General features: G+C 34.0%; 1 protein-coding gene and 1 non-coding gene across 18 annotated transcripts in view; one reads left to right on the top strand and one right to left on the bottom strand.

Annotated features, from left to right (window-relative positions):
- LOC111504733 (uncharacterized) overlaps nucleotides 1-26249 on the top strand; it is a 398322-nt gene that overhangs the window by 150984 nt on the left and 221089 nt on the right. For all 17 annotated transcript variants that reach the window (XM_074178849.1, XM_074178864.1, XM_074178862.1 and 14 more), the window contains one exon: nucleotides 7108-7294. In XM_074178849.1, coding sequence (XP_074034950.1) covers nucleotides 7108-7294 — 187 coding nt within the window. The remainder of the gene's footprint in view (nucleotides 1-7107; nucleotides 7295-26249) is intronic.
- On the bottom strand, nucleotides 561-632 carry TRNAG-UCC (transfer RNA glycine (anticodon UCC)). The gene has a single exon. It is a non-coding gene; the product is annotated as a tRNA-Gly (tRNA).

Below are 26249 nucleotides of genomic sequence, written 5' to 3'. Positions count from 1 at the left end.
GTCTGAGAGTAACTTCTATGCATAATCTACACATGTTTGTGAAAATTGTAATTGCAATGAATCACCCTTTTCCCACATTTTTGTCAAAGATGGAGACGTAGAAAACCAAAACCTTCCTTTGCCAGAAATTAATCCCTCCTGCAATATTTCCCTTTCCATTCAAACAAGATTTCTATGGCTGAGATTACATCCGCATGAATAGTGACACGAATGTTTGACCTATTCATACCGTACCTATTTCATTAATTGAATAGAATTGGCCGATACTTGATGAAAATCAATATTGAAAGAAATTAAACTGTTTATGCCTGAGGAAGCTATTATATAGCGAAACACGTGCCGCGGTTTTTGTAAAACCCTTCATAGTGAAAATCGTACAATAAACTCATTTTTTTTTACCTTTTTCATTATTTACCGTAATTAATTTTTTTTTTATTATGTCTTAAACAAATGCAATATCACTATCCATACCCATCAAACATCCTGGTGGTTCTCACGATATAATAATATGTTTATTGAGAATATTGACCGCGTAACTATACATGAAAAAATAAAAAAATTGCGATGGCCGGGAATCGAACCCGGATCAACTGCTTGGAAGGCAACTATGCTGACCATTACACCACCATCGCACTTGTGAATTGAAGCAATAAAAATGTATGAGAATAATAACTGGAAATGTGCAATGTACCCCATAATCACAAATGAATTTCTATTTAGAGATCAAGACAAACAAATAATAGAGTTGAATGAGAGTATACAGGGTGTTGATGAATTACTAGTTTCGGCTGTGTGAATTACTGAATTTATAAATAGGACACAGTTGAAATTTGGTACATGAATAATGATCTCCTAAAGATATGTTTTATACTTTACTATTCTTCCTATTTTCTATAAGACATCGAACGTATCTTTGAAATGGTTACGTGGTTTTTTATGAACACATTCTTCTGTTTCAGTACCTATAATAAATATATTTCTATACAAGTAGGTACCTATAACTATCTATCGCATCGACATCTAATACTTTTGGAATTGAATTATTCACTTGAATGGAAATTCCTGTATATTTATCATGTGTTTTTATTTTGAGGTATTGAATTTTAAACAAAAAAGGTTATATGGCTTTTCTTAAAAAACAACAAATAAATTCGAAAATGCGCTTTTCCTAACTGAACCTTAAATGGTTCACGATCTCATTTAGTGGCAACTCAGTCCACCAGACCTAAACTAACTGGATAACTTCTTGTGGGGTTATTTTAAGACCCAAAGGTGCAAAAAACATTGATGCTTCAAAGACTATGGTAAAAAAAACAATCAGGTAAATGGTAGGATCATATTAAACACAGTTTGAGTAGTTGAAAAAACGCGGAAGAAAACGTTTAGAACAAACATATTCAAACATCTTGGAAAACATTGTATATTTAATTTGTACCATTCACATAACCTCATTAATTGGTATCCTAGAAAAAAAGTTGCTAGGAGCTGTTTCGCTAAGAAATTGATGTTGTTCCTGGGGAATATACAGGGGTTTATATTTTCCAAAAAGTCAATTTTTATTGAAACTGGAAAATATGATTTTCAATATTTTTTTTCTTCTGAACACTTCATTTGGATATCACCTTTTATCTGATTCACTGTTATCAAAAAATGTTCAAAACCGTTTTTAGGATAGAAATGGCAAACTGAAATGACATGAAAAAAAAAACTCACCACAATCAAACCCCTGGTCCCCATCTACCCCAACTGAAAAATATAAAAGCAAAGCTTTCACTGAAATTTCTATAAAAATGCACGCCCATGATATACTTACTTGTAAATAATAAAGGGGGTGAATAAATAATTATAAAATTCCTATCAATGGATTAATTGTGAAATGAAGTTTTATAGAACTACAAATTTGTTGAAAATGTCATTTGGGCAAATGTTCGAATTTGTTGCGTTGTTTTGTAAACAATAATATAGATCATTTTCATTTTCTACACCAACTTTCAAAATTTTGTACTGGCAATAGAATGACATGGTTGGGAACATTTCTCCTAAATTTCCCAAATGGCGCAGGTTGATTTTATGAATAGATTCACTGAAAAAAATCTGGTGGTGTTAAGTCTGGTGACCTCAATGACCAAATAGTATATTCTTCCAATCCATTACTAAAACATCGTCACCACACGGTTTTGACTAACTCCAAGAAATTCACGACACAAACCGGGTCAATAAAAACAAGCTGCAATACTCTCAGTAAACAGTGTGAAACAAAATAGACTAAAATACAAGCTATCATGGTTGTGACATCAAAACCACACACAGCATCAAAAATAAACAGTCTCCATGAACATCCGCAAAAATAATGATGCATGGAAATTGTACCCATAAACGAGATATCTGCTTCAATTATTATTTGAACGGGGTTATTATTTGTGATTATTTCTGTAAACCCTTTTTGAAGAATAGAATCGCATATAATAGCTTTTGGCAGTTGTTGTTGTTTTAGATTTAGCCATCTGAAATAATGTTTTCGCTGAAATACCGATATAGCCCGTTTTGAGTTTTTAAATTGTCACACTGTATACTGGGTAGTTTTTTCTCTTCCACCAAATTCTGGCGTACGTTTATCTATCAATACAAAAAATAGTGTACATCAAGATAATCTAATTATATACGGCTCAATGGTTTAGGTAAGATCTATTTTTGGTATAATACGAATTACAAATCGACATGAACATGAGATCGATATCGTACATGACCTACTATCTGGATGAATTGCTATCAAGGCCTAGACACAATTAGGTGTATTCAGTTAGCAGTAATTAAGAGAAATTTCTATTTAAATGTCTGTCGTAATGTTCCTGAGAGAATTTTTCATTTTGAAGACACAAATTGATGTTTTATTATAACTTAATGAAAATATAATTACTGGTGACTCTTAAAACAGCTCTAAATAGTAAGGAAAATCGCTGAAGGTTGCAAAGTCCCGTTTTTTGTTTCTTGAATAACCGCGACTTTATACATTCGAAGTATATCTTACTTTTCAATCCGACTTCATTATAAGTATAAGGTTGGGTTAGATCCGAAGTGAGTGGGTTAATTTGACCCTCCACCGCAACTCGCAAAGGTTTATTGTGGCTCATACCTATTCACACTCGACCAAATAAACCCAGCTTTTTAACGAAGACGATTAGTTTTTATGGTGAGTGGTTTTTCAGGTCAGATTTTAGGAGTACGACTCTGACGAACTCTAAGAACCTGATTCGCTCCCCAGTATCCACACTATCTTCCGACACTCCGAGTGTCTGCATATGATGATTTAAATGACAGTGACCTGTAAGAAGGCCTGTTAGAGATCGTAGTTCATCCCTACTGTAGTCGAACAACTGTTTGGTATGAAGCTTCGAAGGGTGAATAGACGCCTTGGAGTGAGCCAATCCTGGAAGATTCTGCCAGAAGCATAAATCGTCTATAAATCTTCTCACCATCCAGGTGTTTAAACTTTGATTGGCAAAGCCTAAAGCGATGCCAATGACATGCTCTGAAGCTGCTTGCAGCACCCTTCCTTGCAAGGGACTCAGCAGCCTCATTGCCTTCCAGGGCAGTACGGCCAGGAATCCAGAGACAATTTGTTAAGTCTTCCTATCAATTAAGACGTTCTTCGGCAGAAGCCAAGAGCTTTCAACGCCGCTCTACTGTCCGAGAATATTTTTATTGACTTGTGTATGAGGCTGAATTCTTCCAATCTCTTCGCACAAAATTCAATAGCGTAAATTTTCGCTTGAAATACAGACGCATGGGTTCCTAGGCAGGTTGATATTTCTGTCCTGGGTCTGCGACTGAAAACACCTGCACCGGAACCGGAAGGCGTTTTTGATCCATATGTGAACCAACAACTACCTGCTCTCAATATTTCCTTCTCCCAGAGAATTCACTCTTCTCTACTCGGGAACAGTACTTTATAAGGCAGTTCGTAGTTGACAGTTGGAGGCATAAAGTCAGAGATCTTTTCCAGAATGCTGTCCAGAATGCTGTGACTTCCAGTGTCAACCAATAGTCTGTTGCACTCTGCAATTGGCAATGTGCTCAAGTCTATATGCAGTCCATCTAGCATCTCTCTTTAAAAAAATGTGGAGAGAAAGTAGATCTAGAAGGATCTTCATGGCCGCTGACGATGTGGTACTGATAGCACCACTGATGAGCAGACAAGCCTGTCTCTTTTAGCCAAAGAACTATCAGGTTTAAAATTGATTATTTGACAGCACCTTGAAACTTGTCCCAATCATGGGATTCCTTCAATATTACCGTCTTTATATGATGATAGTCTTGAAAAATATTTGAAAATTATGTTACAGCTCATCAAATATTCATATCTGTTATACAAGGTGTAACTGAATAAGTGTTGAACATTCAAGGAGGTGATTCCGTTTTGTACTACCAAAAATACACTTAGACAGAAATTTATTCGGTTTACCCCATGGTTGTAAGAGGTGGAAAACACCACCCCTAAAATTTATTTCCAATGTAACTTTTTGTCTTAATTTGTTTACCATTTAAAAAATCATTTCCGATAGCCTGTTTCATTCTAAACAAAAACGTCTCTTGGGTTTTTTGCCCAAAATAAACCAGTTCGTAGCAAAAAATTATTTAACCAACAACTACAGAGATACATCGTCATAAATGCGAAAATACGAAACTGATCTATCCAGTAGGTCGCTTTTAGCGATAGTGACAATCAAATTGGTATTGGTATGACGCTGTCAGTTTGTGAATTTTCGAAATTGAATTAATACTAATTGTGTGTTGTTGTTCTCTTCCTAATTTGTTACTTTAAAAATTCATTTGTTATTAAAATGGCATACACAAATGAGAAAATGGCTGATATGCATTACGTTTACGGTTTGTCGCAGGGAAATGGGTTAGAAGCTTCTAGAAGATATGCTGAAATGCATTCTCAACGGCAACATCCTTCACATAGAATATTTGCTCGACTCCATCAACGATTACGAGAATATGGTTCATTCGACAAAAGAACGCAGGATTGTGGTCGCTATCGAGAAGTACGAACACCACAGCTTGAGGAAGCAGTACTTAATGTGATTGAAGAACAACCTACTACTAGTTCTAGAAAGATTTTTTTACAGCTAAATGTTGATCATATGACGATATTTCGAATTTAAAAGGAACAACACTTATACCCTTACCATTTGCAACGAGTACAGGCACTGTTACCGCGAGACTTTCCGAACCGTCTTGAATTTTGCAATTTGATGCTGGAAATGATTAGAAGAAAATCTGACTTTCTGAGGACGATAGAATTCACAGACGAATGTAGTTTTTCTCGGGACAATATTTTTGATTTTCATAATCACCCCATATGGGCTGATGAAAACCCTCACGGTATTGTTGAAACTAACCATCAAGAACAATTTTTTCTCAACGTGTGGCTCGGAGTTATTGGGAATGAATCAATTGGGTCTCATTTTCTACCTCCTCGATTAAATGGTGAGGCATACGTTCAATTTTTAAGAGAAGTGCATCCAGTACTGCTGGAGGAAGATCCTTGGGGCATCAGAAGGGATATGTTTTTTATGCATGATGGGGCTCCCGCCCATTTTATTCTAGTAGCACGTCAGCATTTAACTGAAACATATGCAAATCAGTGGATAGGTCGAGGAAGGCCACAGAACTGGCCCGCTCGATCCCCGGATCTCAATCCTCTCGATTTCTCTATTTGGGGCCATTTACAGCATTTGGTTTATCGTACTCCTGTTTGCGATGTGGAGGATTTGAAAAACCGCATTATCGATGCGTGCAGGGTAATCAGAGAGACTCCAGGAATATTGGAGAAAACACCGCGCGACGACGTCTAGACGCATGCGTAATGTCTGAAGGTAGACATATTGAACATTCACTGTGATTTTTACATGTTGTGTGTTTTGTTATTGATACATTAGTTTTGTTTATTACCCTTCAATCGTTTAATGCAGGTACTAACTACAAAATGACAATAAATCCAGTTCGCATTCATGACGATGTATCTTTGTAGTTGTTCGTAAAATATTGTTTTGCTGCGAACTGGTTTATTTTGGACAAAAAACCCAAGAGATATTTTTTGTTTAGAATGAAACAGGCTATCGGAAATGATTTTTTAAATGGTGAAATAATAATAAGACAAAAAGTTACATTGGAAATAAATTTTAGGGGTTGCGTTTTCCACCCCTTACAACCATGGGGTAAACCAAATCAATTACTGGCTGAGTTTCTTCCTGGTAGTACAAAACGTCAGGTTAATAATGATAGATTCTATTTGTTTTTCGATGAGGAATCACCTCCTTAAATGTTTTACACTTATTTAGTTACACCCTGTATATGAATGTCAATGAATGAAAATTATTTCGATTTCAGTTTCGTGGTAGTGAATTCCCCGGAAGTACGGAAATGTTTGTAGTATAAATACTTCATTCGATTCAGATGTATGCAAATGAGTATTTCATGACAGAAAAGTTAATGAATTATTTCAAAATATTGCCAATATAGATTTTTCATTGAATTGTTATTTTGATGACAATATTATTGGTGAGGCAATATTAACGACCTGAATCAAAATGACAGTATGCTTGCAAATATTTCAAAGAAAACTTGAAGGAGATTCATTAAGTGTATTTTGATGATTATGCAAATGAATGGTAGGGTTTCGTTTCTTGATTGGTGAAGTGTATAGCTGTCTGTTCAAAAAATAAGGTGAATTTTCATTTTCCTCAAGAAATATTCACTTAATAATTCATTTTTATTCTGCCCCCTACAATATATAGTCCCCCTCAGATATAATACTCTTGTGCCAGCGTTTTTTCTTCCTGAACAAATTGTTTTTTCAGTTGATTTGGTGTACAGCCAGTCTTCAATTATGCCCACTGAATATATGTGAATACTTTTTAGATATTGATTTTCAACCATCCTATAACAAACCCGAAAAAATCACTCACTTTCCAAGAAAATTGCTCAGTTTCATATTTAATTCTTCAACAAGATTATTTCACCCATTTTGACAATCACCATTTGTCAAGCAGACAAAATAATGGTGAATGTGGAAATTCTGATCGATATTTCATTTTTCAGAGTGGTCAAACTCCGCTGAACATCGCCCAGAAACTAGGATACATCACTGTCATCGAAACCCTTAAAGTTGTAACGACAGTGACAACAATCACAACAACAACGACAACCAATATTGAAGAAAAATACAAAGTGCAAGCACCGGAGCTGATGCACGAGACCTTCATGTCTGATTCCGAAGAGGAAGGTGGTAAGGCTTCAGAAATATTCATAGTTACGCTACTTGTTGGCTGCTTGTTTTGCATTTACATGGGGAGAATTCTCAAAACATCATAGTTACATTTGACGAATGAAAAATATGATGGGTTTGTAATTGATGAAATAACTAGCTCCAGTAGCAAATTGGCATTTTCCATCAATTCACACATTATTCGGCACATTATTTGAAAAATATATCACAACATGTTTCGATAGCACAGTAGCTTTCTCAAGTGATTTGAATACTTCAAGTCATTCTTACATTAATATTTATATACCACATGTAACCATAATTGAGACTACATTCAAAAAATTACCTAAACCTCTACCTAAGGTACCTGTTCAATTATGATCACCTGAAGCATCATATTACCTCACATCTACATCAAAAATATTTCTTCCTCGGTTTTTAAGAAAACAATTTCAATAATGGTGATTTATTCAAATCTAGTTGGTCATTTATTAGAATGTTTTAATTTTCAAGTTTATTAATTTCCATTGCTTCCGAGTTTCATTCCTTTATTTTCTATGTGCAAAATTTCGAAATCTTCGTTGAAGATACGATTTTTTTCTAGAAGAATAGCTCAGGGCACGTTCCACACTTTAATTTATATACTCCTGATTTGTCGAATTTGGATGTTTTGTCTTTATTATTTTTAAATAACTTTCCCAACGTATTTCGTGATATATATGCAATTTTAATATCTCGTTTTCTCAAAAATGAAGCCAGTTTTTCCGTTGGGTGTCATAGGGATATTAACAAAAATCATGACAACTCAATCAATTTCTTTGACTTAATAATAAGTAGAAGGAACAACAAAGTAACAGCTTATAATAGCATGATTCACAGATTAGTCAATGTTCCTCTTTCAATAGATAATTTCAATAAAGAACTCAATATTATCAAGCAAACTGCGGTTAACAATGGGTTTGAAGCCGAATTAATAAAACAAATACTTGCCAAGAAAGTCTACGCAAAAACGATTTGAGACGTTTTCCCTATTGATAAGGTGGATAATCAAAATGTAGAATGTTTCTCCTGACACAAATCAAGTAGGTTTCATAATAGAGCTCTAAAACAACGAATTTTAAACTAATCGTTTCAACCTTTTTCTTTAAAAAAATATTTAAATACTTAAAAAAGAGGAATGAAATGATGCATTCAACATTTAAAGGGATTCGCTTCTATTTCTATGTTGCCATTTGGCAACATCGGTTATAGCTAATAAAGGACAATGAATCAGTTACCTGTATGAGACAAACAAAGATGACATATTTCAGAAGCGTGCTGTTCTGTTTACTTATGTTCCGAGTTCCGAGACATGCTGTGACATATGCCATTTTGTGCACCTAACCTATCTTCCTCTATATAAATAAATAACAAAACAACTGTTGTTTATGTGGCTTGTGGAGATGGTATTGAACTATAATTATAAAAATACATTTCCTCTTTCAAAGTAGAATATCTAGGTACGTATAAATTATTTCAACTTGATATAGGCGCTGTTGCCAATATGTGAGTTAGAAACAAATCCCTTTAAAAATCAAAACCCAACATTTGAAACATCAATTTGAATACTTTTCGAAGTGAATTTGAAAAACTCATGAATTAAACTCAACTTTATTTTGTTCAAACTTGCATTTGCTGTAATAACCCAAATTGAGGAACATTCCCCATTATAGAGCTTTAACGTATTTGGACAACCAACGGAAAAAGTGGCTTCATTTTTTAGGAAACGAGATATTGAAATTGCATATAGAACAAGAAATACGTTCTTCTGATGCACTGTTTGGAACCTTTGGTGTAGTAATGAATATTACTGGATTTTTTTCCATACACCAAATCGTTATTTTCAACACATCGATACGTGTTTCGATCACCAAGTGATCATCTACAGAAAGGAAAATTAAAACTGGTCAACCTCCAGTAATATTGAGTAATATGTTGAGAAAGTTGGTTAAAATTAATAAAGACAAAAGATACAAATTCGAAAAATCAGGAGTATATAAATCAAAGTGTGGAACGCGCCCTAAGGTATATATTGGTCAAACGGGCATAACATTTAGGAATCGAATCCAAGAACATCATACGAGCTATGCAAATAAGAAAACAAATTCAACATATTCGAATCATCTTCTAGAAAAAAATCATATCTACATATCTACTACTAATATTCATTACTACTACGAAGTAGTAGTAATGAATATTACTGGAGTTTTTTCCCAACACCAAATCGTTATTTTTAACACTTCGACACGTGTTTCGATCACCAAGTGATCATCTTCAAAGAGGAAGATTAAAACTGGACAACCTCCAGGAATATTAAGTAATAGTTGGGAAAGTTGGTTAAAAATGATAAAGACAAAACATCCAAAGTCGAAAAATCAGGAGTATATAAATCAAAGTGTGAAACGTGCCTTAAGGTATATATTGGTCAAACGGGCAGAACATTTAGGAATCGAATCCAGGAACATCATACGATCTACGTAAATAAGAAAACAAATTCAGCATATTCGAATCATCTTCTAGAAAAAAATCATATCTTTAATGAAGAATTCAAAATTTGGCACATTGAAAATGGAGGTTTGAAACTGAATCATTTGGAAATCACGATGGAAATCAATAAACCTAAAAATTCAAACATAATAATGAATGACCAATTAGATTTGAATAGATCACCATTATTGAACTTGTTTTCCTTAAAACCTTATCATTGATGTAGGTGTGAGGTAATATGCTTCAGGTGATCATAATTGAACAGGTACCTTAGGTAGAGGTTTTAGGTCATTTTTTGAAGGTAGTTTTAATTAGGGTTACCTGTATTACATCTACAAATATTAATGTAAGAACAATTCGAAATATTCAAATCACTTGAGGAAGCTACTGTACTAGCGAAACATGTTGCGATATATTTTTCAAATAAAGTTTGGCAAATATAATTTGCCATTTTCTATTACTTCCTGTCATTATTTATACAGCTTGAAAGTAGAGTGTCTAATATGTTAATTCAACTCATGTTAAAATCACGGAAGTATATATTAAGGTACCGTTAATAGGCAGGATGATGAGACCCTTCGATTGTTATGCAACAAAAAGTGAAAAAACTGGTATGCAATAAGATATCTTTTAACAGCAAGGGCCTTTGCACAAAATAATAGTAATTATTGAAGTAACAATGGGATAAATACTAATATAAGTTTATTCATGAATAAATACAATAATATTCTTTTCCGCTCGAAGAAAAATTGCATTTGTAATGTTCTGAGAGAGTACTCAAGATACATTTCAAATAAATAATATCCAAAATTCTCAGAATGAAAATTAAAACACAAAAGTGTTTGCCTTCTCAAAATCGCCTCAATTTTGATATCTCTTAAAATATTGTTGGGAATCACACGGTAAAAGGTAAGACCTCGTTAGTCCTTAGCTTAGGTGAGAAGTATCATTCGTAGGGGGACGACAGCTGATTAACGGAAAAACAGATAAACAGATTTTAACAGCATTGCTTTGATTTTGGTAACATTATATTGAAAAATATAACTTCAAATATCCTTTTCAAACAGATTTTTTTCTGTTCTCGAAATGAATTGAACCTAATCGAGATACGCGACGAAGCTACTCAAAGCAAAAAGTACTCAAACGCAATATGAAAACGACGTCGTGTATAACAACGTTTCAGTATTCACTGCACTTTCTAACTAAGTATAAAAAAGGTAAAACGTGATTTTATAAATTATTATTCATTAGGTCATCTTCATGCAATGGAAGGCAATGAAATTACATAAAATACTCACGCTCAGTTATGCAGGTAAAATAATGACCTTGCCATAGCTCGTGAATTAAAACAAACACAGGTAGTTCCAATTAACAGAAACCTACTTATTCACCTTTGCAGAATAATGTTAATTTCATCAATAATAGTTTTGTGGTATAGTTTTGTTCGGGAGAGGATCTTCAACTTGATCTCTATTGATTCAATTTGTAATTATCACCAATATCTGATTGTAGAAATAGGCTCCATATCACAACTGACACAAAACTCAAAATATAGTGTCTAAGCAAACAACAAAGTTATGGGGATACCCATCGTTGGTAAGGAAGACCAATGTTTTGCTGAAAATATAATGGGAACATACATTACACACGGAACAAAGTCTTTTTCATGTCCTGAAGACGCCACCTTGATTGATGAAACGCGGGTTGGGACACATATTGCCTCTATGGTGATTGGGAAAATTGCTTGCTCTGGACTTATTTTTTACCAGAGGTTCCAATTTTACATTGTACCTAGTACCCAGTTTACATGAAAGGAAATTAAGGATTTTGAGAAGGAATTAGTTTTGTGGCAAAAACGTTTTTCCTTTTGTACTTCTTCATTATCATATAAATTTTGAAACTCCCAAATTACAAGGACTGAATGAACAATGTAGAACCATCACATTATTCCAGCTAGACTTTCGACCTAGGCACAAATTCAATTATATCGTATAGATTTGGTCTTTTCAATTCGTGCAGAGAATCCTAATATCGTAGAAGAGTAGGCAGTAACACCAACCCGCCAATTTGATTAATTCATTGCGTGATTATTTCTTTCATTATACTTTCAATTTCACTCATCATGAACTATGAATAGATTCTGACATTGGCTTTTGAATAACAATGTAATAACTGTAAAATTGCTCAATGCGTTGGTTCATGAACTCGTCAAATTCCACTCAACAACCCATTATGATTTGAATAAACAGTAAATGGTACAGGATTACGCCTACAATATTGAAATGAATGCACATTGCACATATACTACGTAGAAAGGATTTTGAAAAAAGTACTTTGACAAATGTCTAAGACCAACTAAAAATCAGTCGAAAAATCTGATTACAAAAAATAAATTATAACAGTAATATACTCATTGAAGTTGTGCATTGGGAAAATTGAAATCAAAGTGTTATTTTGTACTCTTCAAATTAGATTAGATCAGATTGTCGGGGAGCTAGACCATGGTCTGATTCACTGCGGCCTTTTTAGATTCATTGTGATGCTCCTTAGTTGTTAAAGCTTATTGTCTAGCTTGATATCTTTGATGAGACTCTATAGCCTTGACATTGATCCCTTCATATAGCTGGCAGTCTCTGGTATCTCTTCCCCGCATCTTGCGTGTCTCCGCCTTGCTATCTTCTGTCAGACCCATGTTGCCCATATGTTTCCTGAGTCGGCTATGCCACGTTAGTAGACCCACCACTACCCTTACAACCTCACGGTTGTGGTTTGGCAGGTCTTTCGTGAATCTGGGGGTTGGTTTCTTCATGAACTCTTTTGCCTGCCTCATTCCTGGGAGCTTATTCCACCAATATATCGATTCGGCTTGCATCCATGAAGTTATGGATGTCTTTATACATCCCTTTGCTACCCCGCAGAAGGGTTCTGGGACGGGCATAGCCTTGGAGGCGCCTTCACCGGCTAGAACGTTGGCCTCCTTATTGCTCTTGTGACCCTCATGTCCGGGTACCCAAGCTAGAGTGATCCTATTTTGGGTACTTAGCTCCTTTAGTACGCTCAGACAGCTTCCCACCAGTCTTGAGAATACTGGCCGCTACTTCTGCCTGGAACACAGTTGCATTGTATCCGAGGCCGAATGCGATTCTCGTTTTTGCTCTGCCTCCGTATATACCGGCTCTCACTCCTTCTTGGATCTTTGAGCCATCTGTATACCAAATTTCTTCCTCTTTCACCAGTCTTCTCTATTTGGTATGATGATTTTGAAATCTTTTTGAAAGTTGTACTGTGGACCTGCGTTATCCACGCGCATTCCAAGTATTGGGTCTGCCTTCAGTTCGTCTCAGATAAAAATTTCATGTTTTGACATTATCAGAGACTGCTAAGTTTCTGAACGAAAGATATAGGAAATATTGGAATTCAGTTTTTCGACAATGACTGTAAAACTATTCAGAATTTTTCAAGAAGAATTGTGCTCTCATAAATAGAGGAAATCTAAGTTCTATGCTTATAGTAAAAAATGAGGTAGGTATTCTATTCAAAAACAAGAAGCCAGCTATCTTGATAACTTATACATATACCTGTGAGTGATATGAGTCAAAGTAACGATAAATCTGTTAGTTACCTTTATGATGATGACAACATTCACAATAGAGTACTTGAAATAAATGGTACATCCAGTTGTTTATGCGGTAAAAAATTTGAGAGTGAAACCAAAAATGAAATTTACTAGAACCCTTATTCATAATGATAAATTAATTGATTATATCTTCCGGTTCAAACGTAAATGAACCCAGACAAGAATTTCAACTAGAATCCGTCATATTCTTTTTGACTATTTGATAGAATATAAAATTTTCTTCTCAACGATATAATCAGTTTTTATATTTGATAATGGGATAAAACCCGAAACAGATCGTAAAAATAAAATAAATATGGTTTATAAAACTAAAAAACACGCTTTTAAAGAAGACCGAACTAAAAAGTTGAAAACATGTTTTTTTAAATAAGCTTGAAACAATAACGAAAAAAAATACTAGTATTATTGTGAAAAAAGCGTAGACGCTTTTTTTGTATATCAAGCGCCCGTCGCTTGTTATTGTTTCAAGCTTATTAAAAAAAAAATTCTCAACTTTACAGTTCGATGTTCTTTTAAAGCGTGTTTTTTATTTCTTTAAACTATATCTATTTTTAATTTTTTAGTTTCGTATGCTATAAAAGCGTGTTTTTCAGTCTTTCTAAACTATATTTATTTTATCTGAACTTTGGGATCACTCAGCCGTATATTGTTTAGAAAAATGACCATTTATATTTTCCGATTCCGGAGAGGGAGCCTGAAAATCAGCTACCAAGCTCAAGGCAGCAGGCGCCCAAAAGAGGGTTACAAATGAGGCAGCAGGCGCGCGTGTTAATAAAAAAAATACTTTTTTCAAATAAAAATATACATGTAAAGTGAGTTCGAATTATATCAAGGACGCACAGTGCCATCTGCCCGCGAATAGATCAAGCAATAATGTCGATAATTTTGTCAAATATAGATCCCGATATTAAATGAAAAGGAGAGTTACAAACAAACTAACATACAAATGTACACACATACAGGTGAAGCTGATTTAAAGCGTGTAATAATAAATAGTGGAAATTAGACAAAAGTGTTTTTATTCATTTCATTGAACTAGTGACAATATATTATAACTGTCAAGCGTTTCTATGAATGAAATCTGATTCAGTTCCATAACGAATATTTGGAATACAAAATGAATAGGGAGAAAAAATTCATGTTCAATTCAAGGATCATATGAAAGTTATTATTTCATCCTTCGGAATTTCCTTTTTTTGTATAAAGATGGATAAGTAGAAAACCAAAACATTTCTTTTCCAAAAACTGCCCTCTACTTGAAATATACCGCTTTCAATTCAATAAATTGTTCATCTATAACAATTAGTAACATCCAGAATGTAGAAAACTTTTTTGCATATAACGACGATTTTGTGAGTTATTTCGTTCTGAATTTATTAACAACCTCTTTTTGGTTTTTATACCAACCTCTTTTTGGTTTTTATACCATACACAATTCGGAAAAATTAAAATTGTAGTGGAAATAGACAATTTACCGGATGAAAATTGTCAAAACATATTTTTAAATCAAAGATGATGAACGTCGATTTTAGTGGAACAAGAAGAGAATGAGACAAAAGACACTCCAAGAGTCAAAGAATCAGAAATTATTATGTTATCTGGAAAGAAGTGTATTTCGAAGAGATGCTTCGATATGGATCTTATTTATAGGAAAAAAATATTTCGAAATATTCATCTCTACCAACTAATACCCACACCGTAAATATGTTTGTCACCCATATTTGAAATAACGCAATCAAGAAACTTGGAGAGTCAAGAGTTGTTGCGCTTGATATTTCTAAGGCCTTTGACTGTGTGTGGCATGAAAATTTGATGGCCAAACTTCGATGCTAGGACTGAAACAACTGGACATCTTTCGAATACTTTAACCATCAACGCTGGTGTTCCCCAGGGAACCATATTGCCTCCAACCCTCTTTTTATTGTATATCAACGACTTATTAGGAAAAACCAAGAATCCAATATACTACTTTGCTAACAACCGCACACTTGTCTCGTCATTCAATTTGGTTTTCAGGACATAGGCTGCGGATTTACATTTTCACCGGCAGCAGGAGGTTGCATATCTTAATGAGGATCTAGAGGTGATATAGAAACAACTAAGTACTTCTATACATTAAATTACACAAAAACACATTTTCCATCCAGTTTGTACTCCAAACATTTGTTATGGAATTGAATCAGATATCATTCAAAGGATTGCTACACAATATAGTATATGAAAGAGGTAACATTCCACTGTCATTCTTGATGGCGAACATCCAATGTTTCGGGATAAGACACTTGTCTCTTCAGCACCAATTTAGATAACATTACAACGTAAAGTACTCAATCCATTCATAAACCTTCTGTCACAAATGAGTTAACTCTCCTCATGTTATCGATGACAGAACGTAATGATATTAATTCGCTTATTTGATTAAATCCCAGCCTTAGTAATCCCAGTTTCAAAGTCAAATGAATCACTTTAAAGCAATTTTGTAATGTAAAAACAATTAAAATATAGTTGTTTTTTAATTAACAAAATGTTTTTAACAACTGTAAATTTTTTTTGTCTTAAATTTGAAACCATTTCATCAGTACGTAATGATATTAATTGGCTTATTTGATTAAATCCCAGCCTTAGTAATCCCAGTTTCAAAGTCAAATGAATCACTTTAAAGCAATTTTGTAATGTAAAAACAATTAAAATATAGTTGTTTTTTAATTAACAAAATGTTTTTTACAACTGTAAATTTTTTTTGTCTTAAATTTGAAACCATTTCATCAGTACGTAATGATATTAATTCGCTTATTTGATTAAATCCCAGCCTTAGTAATCCCAGTTTCGAAGTCAAATGAATCACTTTAAAGTAATTTTGTAATGTAAAAACAATTACAATATAGTTGTTTTTTAATTAACAAAATGTTTTTTACAACTGTAAAATTTTTTTGTCTTAAATTTGAAACCATTTCATCAGGTTTCAATTTTTTTCATATTCCCTCTTTTCGTTGATAAAACACATATTTTATATTGTTTGATCCACACTGTCATTTCTCGTGACTGGTTTATTAGTGGTACCTGCTACTCCAATTCAAATACCTGACCAATAAAAAAATGTTCGCATTGAAACGAAAACCTGCTCGGATTTTGTCTAACAGAATGACGTAATAGTCCTCTAAATGTGTAATTTAGAAATTGAAAGTTTCTCAGCCTCACTGACATTAAACACCATTACGAGGTGAAATAAAACCGTTCGAAATGATGAACATTTCATTTGGCATCAATGCTAAAACCATTTCTTCATACGAGGTCTGCTGAAAAAATATGTTGAATTTTAATATTTCTCCAAGAATATTTATTCATATATCAATTTTTATTTTGTCTCCTTCAAAGTGATCCCCAGTTTCATCAGATGATTTTCTGATTCAAATCTTTCATGGTTGTTCCAAAATATGACTCGATTATGTCGCAACTAGACTAGATAAACAATTGTCTGATATTAACATACCAGATACTTCAATAATAACTGATTTCATGATTTCGTGTATATGAAAGGTTTTTCTTATGCAAGAACAGTACATCGAACAAAAAAAAATCAGGATACAAAATCTATTCAGAAAGGAATGGACATTTCAGAAATGATTTTTAACTTGAGAAAAAGTAGTTGTTGATCAATTTCCTCTTTAAAATGATTCGAAGTTAATTCCGCACTGACGCCACTGGCTAGAATATCCAAAATTTCCAATATATACCAATATACAATATTCATGCTATATTTTTCATAAAGTTGCCACAATTTTTTTCTTGAAAATCTCATAACCTGTGATTAAGAAGTTAATATAACTTCTCAATCTAAATTCATATGAATATTACTGGAGTTTTTTCCCAACACCAAATCGTTATTTTCAACACCTCGACACGTGTTTCGATCACCAAGTGATCATCTTCAAAGAGGAACTGTTTTAATCTTCCCCTTTGAAGATATTCACTTGGTGATCGAAACACGTGTCGAGGTGTTGAAAATAACGATTTGGTGTTGGGGAAAAACTCCAGTTATATTCATGACTACTCCAAAAGTTCCAAACAGTGCATCATAAGTACTAAATGTACTAAATAATATGTTTTTTCTTCAAAATAAACCCACAATTTTCAAGCCAATAAATTTTACAATGATAAAATGAATATTTCGAAATGAAATCTGGAAACATTTGTCTCTTCCAAAGTACCTAAACTGTGTATTCTGGTAAATGCCCATCGGAAAACAACTACGTCCCTGGCTACGTATCTGTAGAGTAGGAAGGGTGAGTGTAGATCCACAGCCCTTAGGCCACATGTGACCCATTGTACATCCTCCCGAGGAGTTGTCTTCCTAGGTCATCGTCCATCCTGTCCTTTCCAGGAAGGTGGACAGGTCACTAAGAGACATCTCCTTTATATTGGCAGATGCAGGCCAAGACTCGCCGAACACACACTCTATTTGGCAACCTTGAGATGTCTCATGGTGGCCTCTGCGAAGGTTTTGGAAGGTGCAGTGATATTACTGTCGTTGCGCGGCTTCTCCAAACTTCTTGGGGTCCCTCCGTGAAGGTGCAAAGGTGGGGGAGCTTTCCTGCAGGGGCAGCCAGTTCCTTGCCTTTATTCAAGGCAGAGCTCTTGGCGACCGCCACAGGAAGCACCCTTGCTAGTAGAGGTGGAGTGAGGAAAGAGGAGGATGCACTTATAGTTGCTGCCACTCCTACCTCTTTCGCATGCTTTCTCCTTTTGGCCTCGGCGCCGCAAATGCGTTTACACCTTGGCCTTTGTATTACATCACGAGGTGATCTGCTATGTCCAGCCTCCTTCCAAGCGGTAGATCGAGGTTGACATTTCTGTTCATTCCCAGTCACCGCCTTAGATCTACTCCCCTGGTTAATACCACAGTGGACATTGAATTATATCCGATAAACATTTATGCAAGATACCTCACAGAGTTTGGTCTTGCAGATGTTTTTTGTTCATCAGCAGCATAACCGTCCTGAAATTATTGGAGTAGATCACCTACAGGCTAGTTTTGAGGTATTATCTCTCGTCAGTGCAGGAAAGATCCGACCCAAACAGCGCTTGAGACTGGATTAATTTCAATGCGGTTCGAGTGTATGTAGGAACCTTTGTATAAGAGAAATATTCTCAAGTACTCACATACAGTCTTCAAACTCATTTTATTACTGTCAGATTAGAAGTTTTGATCACTGGATAGAGTTGTTGTTAGTTAGCAATCTTTCTCTTAGACGAAGATTTCACACATGCAGTCGAACCGCGTTGAAATCAATCCAGTACCAATTACACTGCTGTTTAGGTCAGATCTTTCCTACACTAATGAGATGTTGTACTTCAGAACCGGTCTGTGGGTGATCTACTTGAATAATTTCAGCATGGTGTTGCTGCTAGATGAACAAGAAACATCAGCGAGAATAACTTATGCGAGGTATACAACATAAACGTCTGTCGGATATAATTCAATATCCAGCGTGGTATTAGCTGGAGAAGTATTTGTTTTCTGGCAGGCATTCACAAAAACCTACGGTATAGGTACTTTGGGAGAGATTCATGTTTCGAGATTTCATTTCAAAATATGTATGTATTTCTCCTCGATACAAACCTCAAATTCATTTGATTAATCGTTAGAATGTTATCAAAAATAAGTTGTATAATTCGAATAATTTCAGGAGAAAAGTGGGTTTACATTCAACATTAAATTTTACAATACTAGTGAATGCACCATTGATTCTCAAGGGAATAATGTCCACCATATACTGGTACCTGTTTCATATCCTCATGTTATGAAATAATCGTGGATTATATCAAGTGAAACTTTTGAGAATTCTCCCATTGTGTTCCGCATATGTACAGTTACTATATAAAATGGTGAACCGTTTTGGTTCAAACAGTTCAGTATCAGAGGAACACTTGAAACTTAAACAAATTGTGGAATAATCATTCACACAATTCATCACAATTTTCTGTGTTCCAGAAATGAAGTATCAATTAAAATTTAGTAAAAATTTAAATTTATCCAATTCAATATGGAACTTCATTATAAATAATAGACTCCTTTTGTTGATCATTGATAGATTTCTCATTTAGGTTCAATCCCATGTTTTTCCATAACAAACTTGATTTTTTGTGGGTCTATGTATTTCTCTGGGTGTTGAATTTCAATTTCAAAGTCGGCTTCATAACACAACATTCAAGAAAAATTGAAATTTCAGCCCGTGCTAGAAATCGCACGTTAAAAGGTAAGTACTCGTTAATCCTCAACTCGCACAAGTTCAGACTTCTGAGAGTTCTCTTTCATAGGACATGTGGTTAACGAAAAACACAGGTTTTACAAGTTTTTCCATTAATATTTCAAAACGTATGAGTTGATACCAAAATGAATGATATTTGGTGCTGGAAAACAATGAAAAACTTTTGCTTCTTCTGTCTAAAGAAAAAATTCCACCTCTCCATCTCCAGCTGGAAAAACATGCATGTTATCTGCTACAAGAGACGTCTTCAAAATTCTGTTGTGCTTAAAAAAGAAAGAAAGTGATTTTAAAACTACACGGAAAATATACAGGGCGTTCCAATGAAAACTTGCCCCCCTGTAAGTCAGAAACGGACGTGTAATCGGTCAGCAAAAATCCCTCCTCTGTTTTTTTCAATGGCATAGAGTTCAAGTGATACACCATTTGAAAGGTCATTTGTCCCTCTATCGCCTCTGTGATTTTGTTTGAAATTGGTTCATGCGTTATTGAGAAATTACATGTTCAACCTTTTATTTGAGAAAAAACAGAAAATTCGCTGTCGTTCGTTTCAATGTGGAAATCAACAACAAATAATATCAGTGGAAACAAAATCAACGGATACATTGATCAAAATGACCTCCTCCTAGTTCCATACAGTAATAAAGTCTACTCTCGAAAGCGTTCCGTACATTATTCAAGATGACCGAAGTCATCAATTGGCATTCCAAAAAATTCTCTGTCGCAGTTCTTCTAGATTTGTGTGCTTGGTAGAGTATACACAACTCATTGGAAAACGTTCGTCCAAAAATTATCTCACCCGAACATCAACATGTGGGGGTGCACCATCCTGCTACCATCCTGCTGGAATGTTATTTTATTTTCTACTAAATTGTCATCATTTTAGGAAATTTGTGTAATCATAGGATCTACACAGTCTTGTAATAGACTTAAGTATGTGTCTCTGTTGAGTTTACCTTCAATGACGAATGGTCCAATAAAATGATTACCAAGAATGCCGGCCCAGATATTAAATTTTTCTGGAGTTTGTGAATGTGTTTTCATCACCAAATAAGGATTCACATCGCTTCAGTAACGACAATTATGTCTATTCACTTCACCATTCAACATGAAAGAACTTTCGTCTGAAAAGCATTTATTGTATAATAGGTTTGGGTCATTGATCAATGTCTCGTTGAACATCTCACAAAACTGAAGTCGACCATCAGGATCATCTTCGTTCAATTCCTGAATCAGCCTTATTTTGAAAGGATGGAATTTGCAGGCTTTCAAAATACGAAAAACACCAGTACCTGATACACCAGACGTTCTAGCTAATTGTCTGATAGATTGTTGATTATCTGTTTGAAAAAATGTGTTTTTCTGGTAATCAGCTGTCGCCCCCATACGAACGATAACTCTCAGAAGTTGAGAAACTTGTGCGAGCTGAGGAAAAAAGAGGTTGTACCATTCAACGTGTGATTCCTAACACGGTTGCCGAATCATCCCAGCTTCAACCAGATAAATCCTCTCGAGAAAAATATCTGGTTGAGGCAGGAATCGAACCCACGATCTTCCGATCGTGAGTCGGGCGCACTACCACCGCGGCCAATTCCATTAGCACATGTCCTGAAACTGCAACTTCAACTCCGTCATTTCTGACAGGGATACTTCATGATTTCTGCAGTAAACAGAATAAGAAGTTCTAAACTTATCCATTAACTGTTTGAAGTATTGATGACTCACTTTGTGGTCTGGATGATTCGTATTATAAATTATTGCAGCAGCTTCAGCATCTGTTTATTTCGATAATTATGAGTTGAAACAATTTATATTCTTTCTTCAGTAGAATAAACTATGTTGCAACACAGTGAACAAGGATGACTGAATAATAATCCGTGAAGAATTACCCAGTTTGAAACGTTTACTACTAATTTAATAGATTTCACAAATCTAGAAGGCCTGTGATAGAGAATTATTCGGGAATGCCGATTTCTGACTCCCCGGACATCTTCAATGATGTAAGGAATGTATTATTGTATGGAACTAGATGGAAGTCATTTTGAACACTTCATCCTCAATAAAATGAGCCATAGCGAATTTTCTGAGTTTTTTTATAAAATTCAAACAAATGAACCAATTTTGAAAAAAAAGCACAGATGTAATAGAGGAATAAAAAATCTTCCAAATAATGTATTACTCCTATTACCCCTATGTCGTTGAAAAAAATAAGGAGGGGTAGTTGTTGGTGAATTGTTCCCCCAAAAATAAAAATTGACGTGTTCTTTGAAATTTTCGAATACACATCTGTTTTCAACTTACAGGTGGGCTCAAGTTTTCGTTGAAACGCCCCGTATACCTACAACGGCCTACAATCAAAACGAACAATCGCTAGGATGGACCCAATATTTACGTTTTCATATACCTTTGCTGATTCTCATTTTTTTTATATATTTGGATAAATGAAGCGCCAAATATCTAAAATATTTGATGGAATTATGAAAATTCATAACGAATTCAAGTAACACTTGAGAGTTTACAAAATTAACTACCACGGCCACATCCATTAATTTATATATAAATTAAATGAGAGAAAAAAAACTACCGTAATTTTGATATTGGGTCCATTCCACTTGTTTTGTGAAGAATTGGGGTTCATTTTTTTCCAATTTGAATATATAACTTTTTGTCCTTCCCTCGTATAACATTATTATGTTCAATTTAAAAAGTTCATTATTTTCTATTGTGACTGTACATTCGTGGGCGCCAAATCCTAGACAGATCCCGACAGCATGACAATGCCTGCCTGTGCAGATTTAGCTTATTCTCTACAGAGAACTATTTTTTATACACACGCATGAATCATCACCACATTTAAACCCATTACCTTTGACTGAAATTATAAACAAATTGTTTATCGAGCGTAGTTTTCGTAATCTTAGTTGTTGCGAATCAAGTTGGCTCGACGGGAAGTTGACGCGAGATACGAGCGTTATTTGTTAATCGAACAAGGTGGAAACTGTCGAAGAAAAATCGATCGATATTTCTAACGAAAATTAGTCGTGTTTCTGAGTGGTGCTATAAAAATAGATTTGTGAGTTGAACAGTTTCGAACAGGTTTTGTTGAGAAGCGAAAGAATGGGAAAGAAAGCCATTCACATCAGAAGAGTCTTGAGTAAGTCATTTTTTTATCCTAACTGTATTGCAAAGTTTCAATATTGCTCAGAAACTACCTTGGAGATTGGAACATAATATTCAGAACCAAATAAAAAAATCGTATTTTTTCTTATAAAATATATACATATGAATTTTGGAAGTTTATCCTTTTTAAGCAATGTGTATTTTTATCATACCGGACTCATCAGTGTGCATCAGTGATGATAATAATAATAATAAAAATGTGGTTTATTGTCCAACGAACAGCATGTCTTATTGGCAAAGATGCAAATTTGCAAAGTTATTTCAGTCACCATACAACTATATTGAATACATATAAACGCATACATTGAACACTACCCAAACGCATTACAGCACAAACAAATACTGAAGAGATATATTACACATTAAAGAAAAAATACCATACCTTATTTATATATTAATGAATGAAAGTTTGAAAAACTAAAGAAACACGCTCTGATAGCAACACAAACTAAAAAGTAAGAAATAATTCGAAACTAATTAAAGATTGTGTTCAACATCGATAATAAGTCCTATGGCTTGATGTAACCAATGACTTTTAATAAATCTAAAATCAGAATGAATCTATTTACGAACAAAATTAACTTTATTTAAAAAAAGCGAGGGATGCTTTATATTATACTTTTATTATGGCTCCAATCTGGCAAACAGCTCTCAATTATTTATAATAATGGATATTTAGTACCCCGCGTTTTTTATAAAAAATATTTTTTTTGTCAATAGATTTATTCTGATTTCAGACTTATCGAAATTCAATAGTTACATCAAGCCATATGACTTATCATTGATGTTAACCATGCATCCGACATGTGGGGTGTGACATACCGCAGCCGTACAAAATTCCATATAACTTTCGATAAAAAAACCGTCATTTTAACACTTCGACACGTGTTTCGATCACCAAGTGATAATCTTCAAGAGGAAGATCAAAATAAAACTAATGTTTGATATTTCTCTTGTAGTTTGATCTTCCTCTTGACGATGATCACTTGGTGATCGAAACACGTGTCGAAGTGTTGAAAATAACGGTTTGATGTTGGGAAAAAACTCCAGTAATATTCATTACTACACCAAAGGTTCCAAACAGTGCATCATAAGTCCAATCATTTTGTATAATAAACTGTATTTTTCCAAAGAGGTAGGATTCTAATATTGGGATAATAACCATTTGAAACAATTAAGAAATTAATGAGTAAATATAAACGGTACTGGAAACGTCATCCATTTTTTAAACGCTAATTTGTTTTGATCAATTACTAAGTAATAGTTGGGGAATAATTAAAGTTTGTTTATGATAGAATTTGATTCCAACGATATCGACAGTAAGGGTGATTCCGAAATATTCCGAATCAAAATTTGAAATCAATAATTGAAAAATAGGAAACTGAAAAGGGAATCCAAAAAAAATTTCCATTTGAAATTTTTGAAAATGTTCTGATGATTTTCATTGAGGGCGATTTTAATTTTCAATCCTAACCTGTTGATTATTAAAAAAAAAAATACGACTAAAATAATTTTTCAGTAGTATTTTTTCAATTCAAGAATTTTATCCATGATATTGTTGGAGACTAATGCAGCAGTAGATGGAAAATATCATTAATTATCAGCAACAGTACATATTTATTTCCGAACTGTATTAGACATATCTGCCACTAAAAAAAATTGTAAAATAAAATAAGTTTTGAATTACACCGAAAAATGTATGTTCTTAATAATTACAATAATTTCAATAATCTCGAAATTTGTACCATATGTTTTCAGTCTAAAATAGTGGATATAAGGGAGAGATCAGTGCAACGAGTGTTGAAGAAACATCGCTTTCATCCATCTCATACTACTGAGATGGATGAGAATATATAATTGGTCCATACTTTTTTGAGGAACATATGAATGGAACAATATATGTGCACCTGCTCACTATTCGGCAGAAGTGAGAGATCATCTAAATGAAGTATTTCTCAATAAATATATAGGACGGAATGGGCCTGTACAGTGGCCCGCTAGATCACCAAATTCAATAAAACTGGATTTTTCCTTATGTGGATACATAAAAAATATTGTTTACGTCGAGCCACCGAGCCACCAGCTTCTTCCGAAAATATGCGACCTAGAATAACGAATGCTTTTGGAAGCATTAAACCAGCTGTCTTGCGTAGGATAAAACAATCTTTCAAACATAGACTTTAGCTCTACATTCAAAAAAAAGTTTCATTATCAACCTTCACTAAACTTTTCCTTTTGTAGTTTGTCACTTGACATATTTAAATATATTTAAATATCTAGAACTCAAGCCCTGAATTCATGAATATACACCATAACATAAAAAAATAGTAATATTCATAATGTTTTTTCATTTAATCTTGTTTGGTTTGATATTGCACGATTTATGGGAAAAATTCTGCATCCAATGAAAAAAATAATTTTCCATTTAGAAACATGTGATGAGTACCTAAATTTATTTCGTAAAAATTATTTGTTTGGACACGCTATAATGTACAAAATTGAAACAATATATCTTTTGTATATTCTTATCAGTGCTGGTCAAATGGACATCGAGTTCATGGCGTAGAAATAGGAAGAACGACCATTTTTCGAAAAAAAAATGCTCATTTAAAAAAAAACTATTGAACCTAGCCATAGGAAATACTAAATGAAATTTGTAGATTACAAATTTTTATTTACAATATGTGGCAAGCGGTTTTCCATACCCTGTATATCAGGGGTTGACTTCTGATATATCGTTTGAGAGAGTTACACTGTAGAATATTTGACCAACAAAAAAAAATTCAATTGGACTTGGCACACTTTTATAATTTTAAATATTCTAAGTGACGAATATTGGAAAAAAAAAATTTAATGCTAGATATCTCGAAAACCGTCAATATTTTCGAAGTGAAGATATACATACAGTGTCTTTTATTTTCTATGTAGAAACCGAAAAAGTAATGAAAAATATAGGTTTCAATTTGAAATAACACAGTTAGGATCCGCCCAGAATAAATTGAACACCCTGTGTTACCGCCAATATTTTTATATTGTTGAGCTCGTGCAATGAGGTAATTTTATAGAAATTCAGATTCCTATCTGTTTCCTAAATTGAGATATGGAACACCGCGCCACGTTTGCAGGACCCTGTATATATCAATAGGGCTCCACGAAGTTTAGAATTTATAGGCCAATTTTTTATACGTATTATCCCATTATTCATGCCAATGGAGATTGGGAAAAAATGTGTTAGTTAACAATTGAATAACTTTTTGAAAAATGGTGATAAAACTTTTTTTCTACGGGACTCGATTCATTCAAGTGTTAAGAAGATACTAGATTTTTTTAAATTACATTTTATGTTATAAACAAATTATATCTTTTG

The sequence above is a fragment of the Leptinotarsa decemlineata genome, unplaced genomic scaffold (assembly GCF_025532065.1).
Source record: "Leptinotarsa decemlineata unplaced genomic scaffold, Ldec_3_MD MMD2_tig00004307_RagTag_RagTag, whole genome shotgun sequence".
NCBI classification, from domain to species: domain Eukaryota; kingdom Metazoa; phylum Arthropoda; class Insecta; order Coleoptera; family Chrysomelidae; genus Leptinotarsa; species Leptinotarsa decemlineata.
This window is presented reverse-complemented; position numbering and strand designations above follow the sequence as displayed.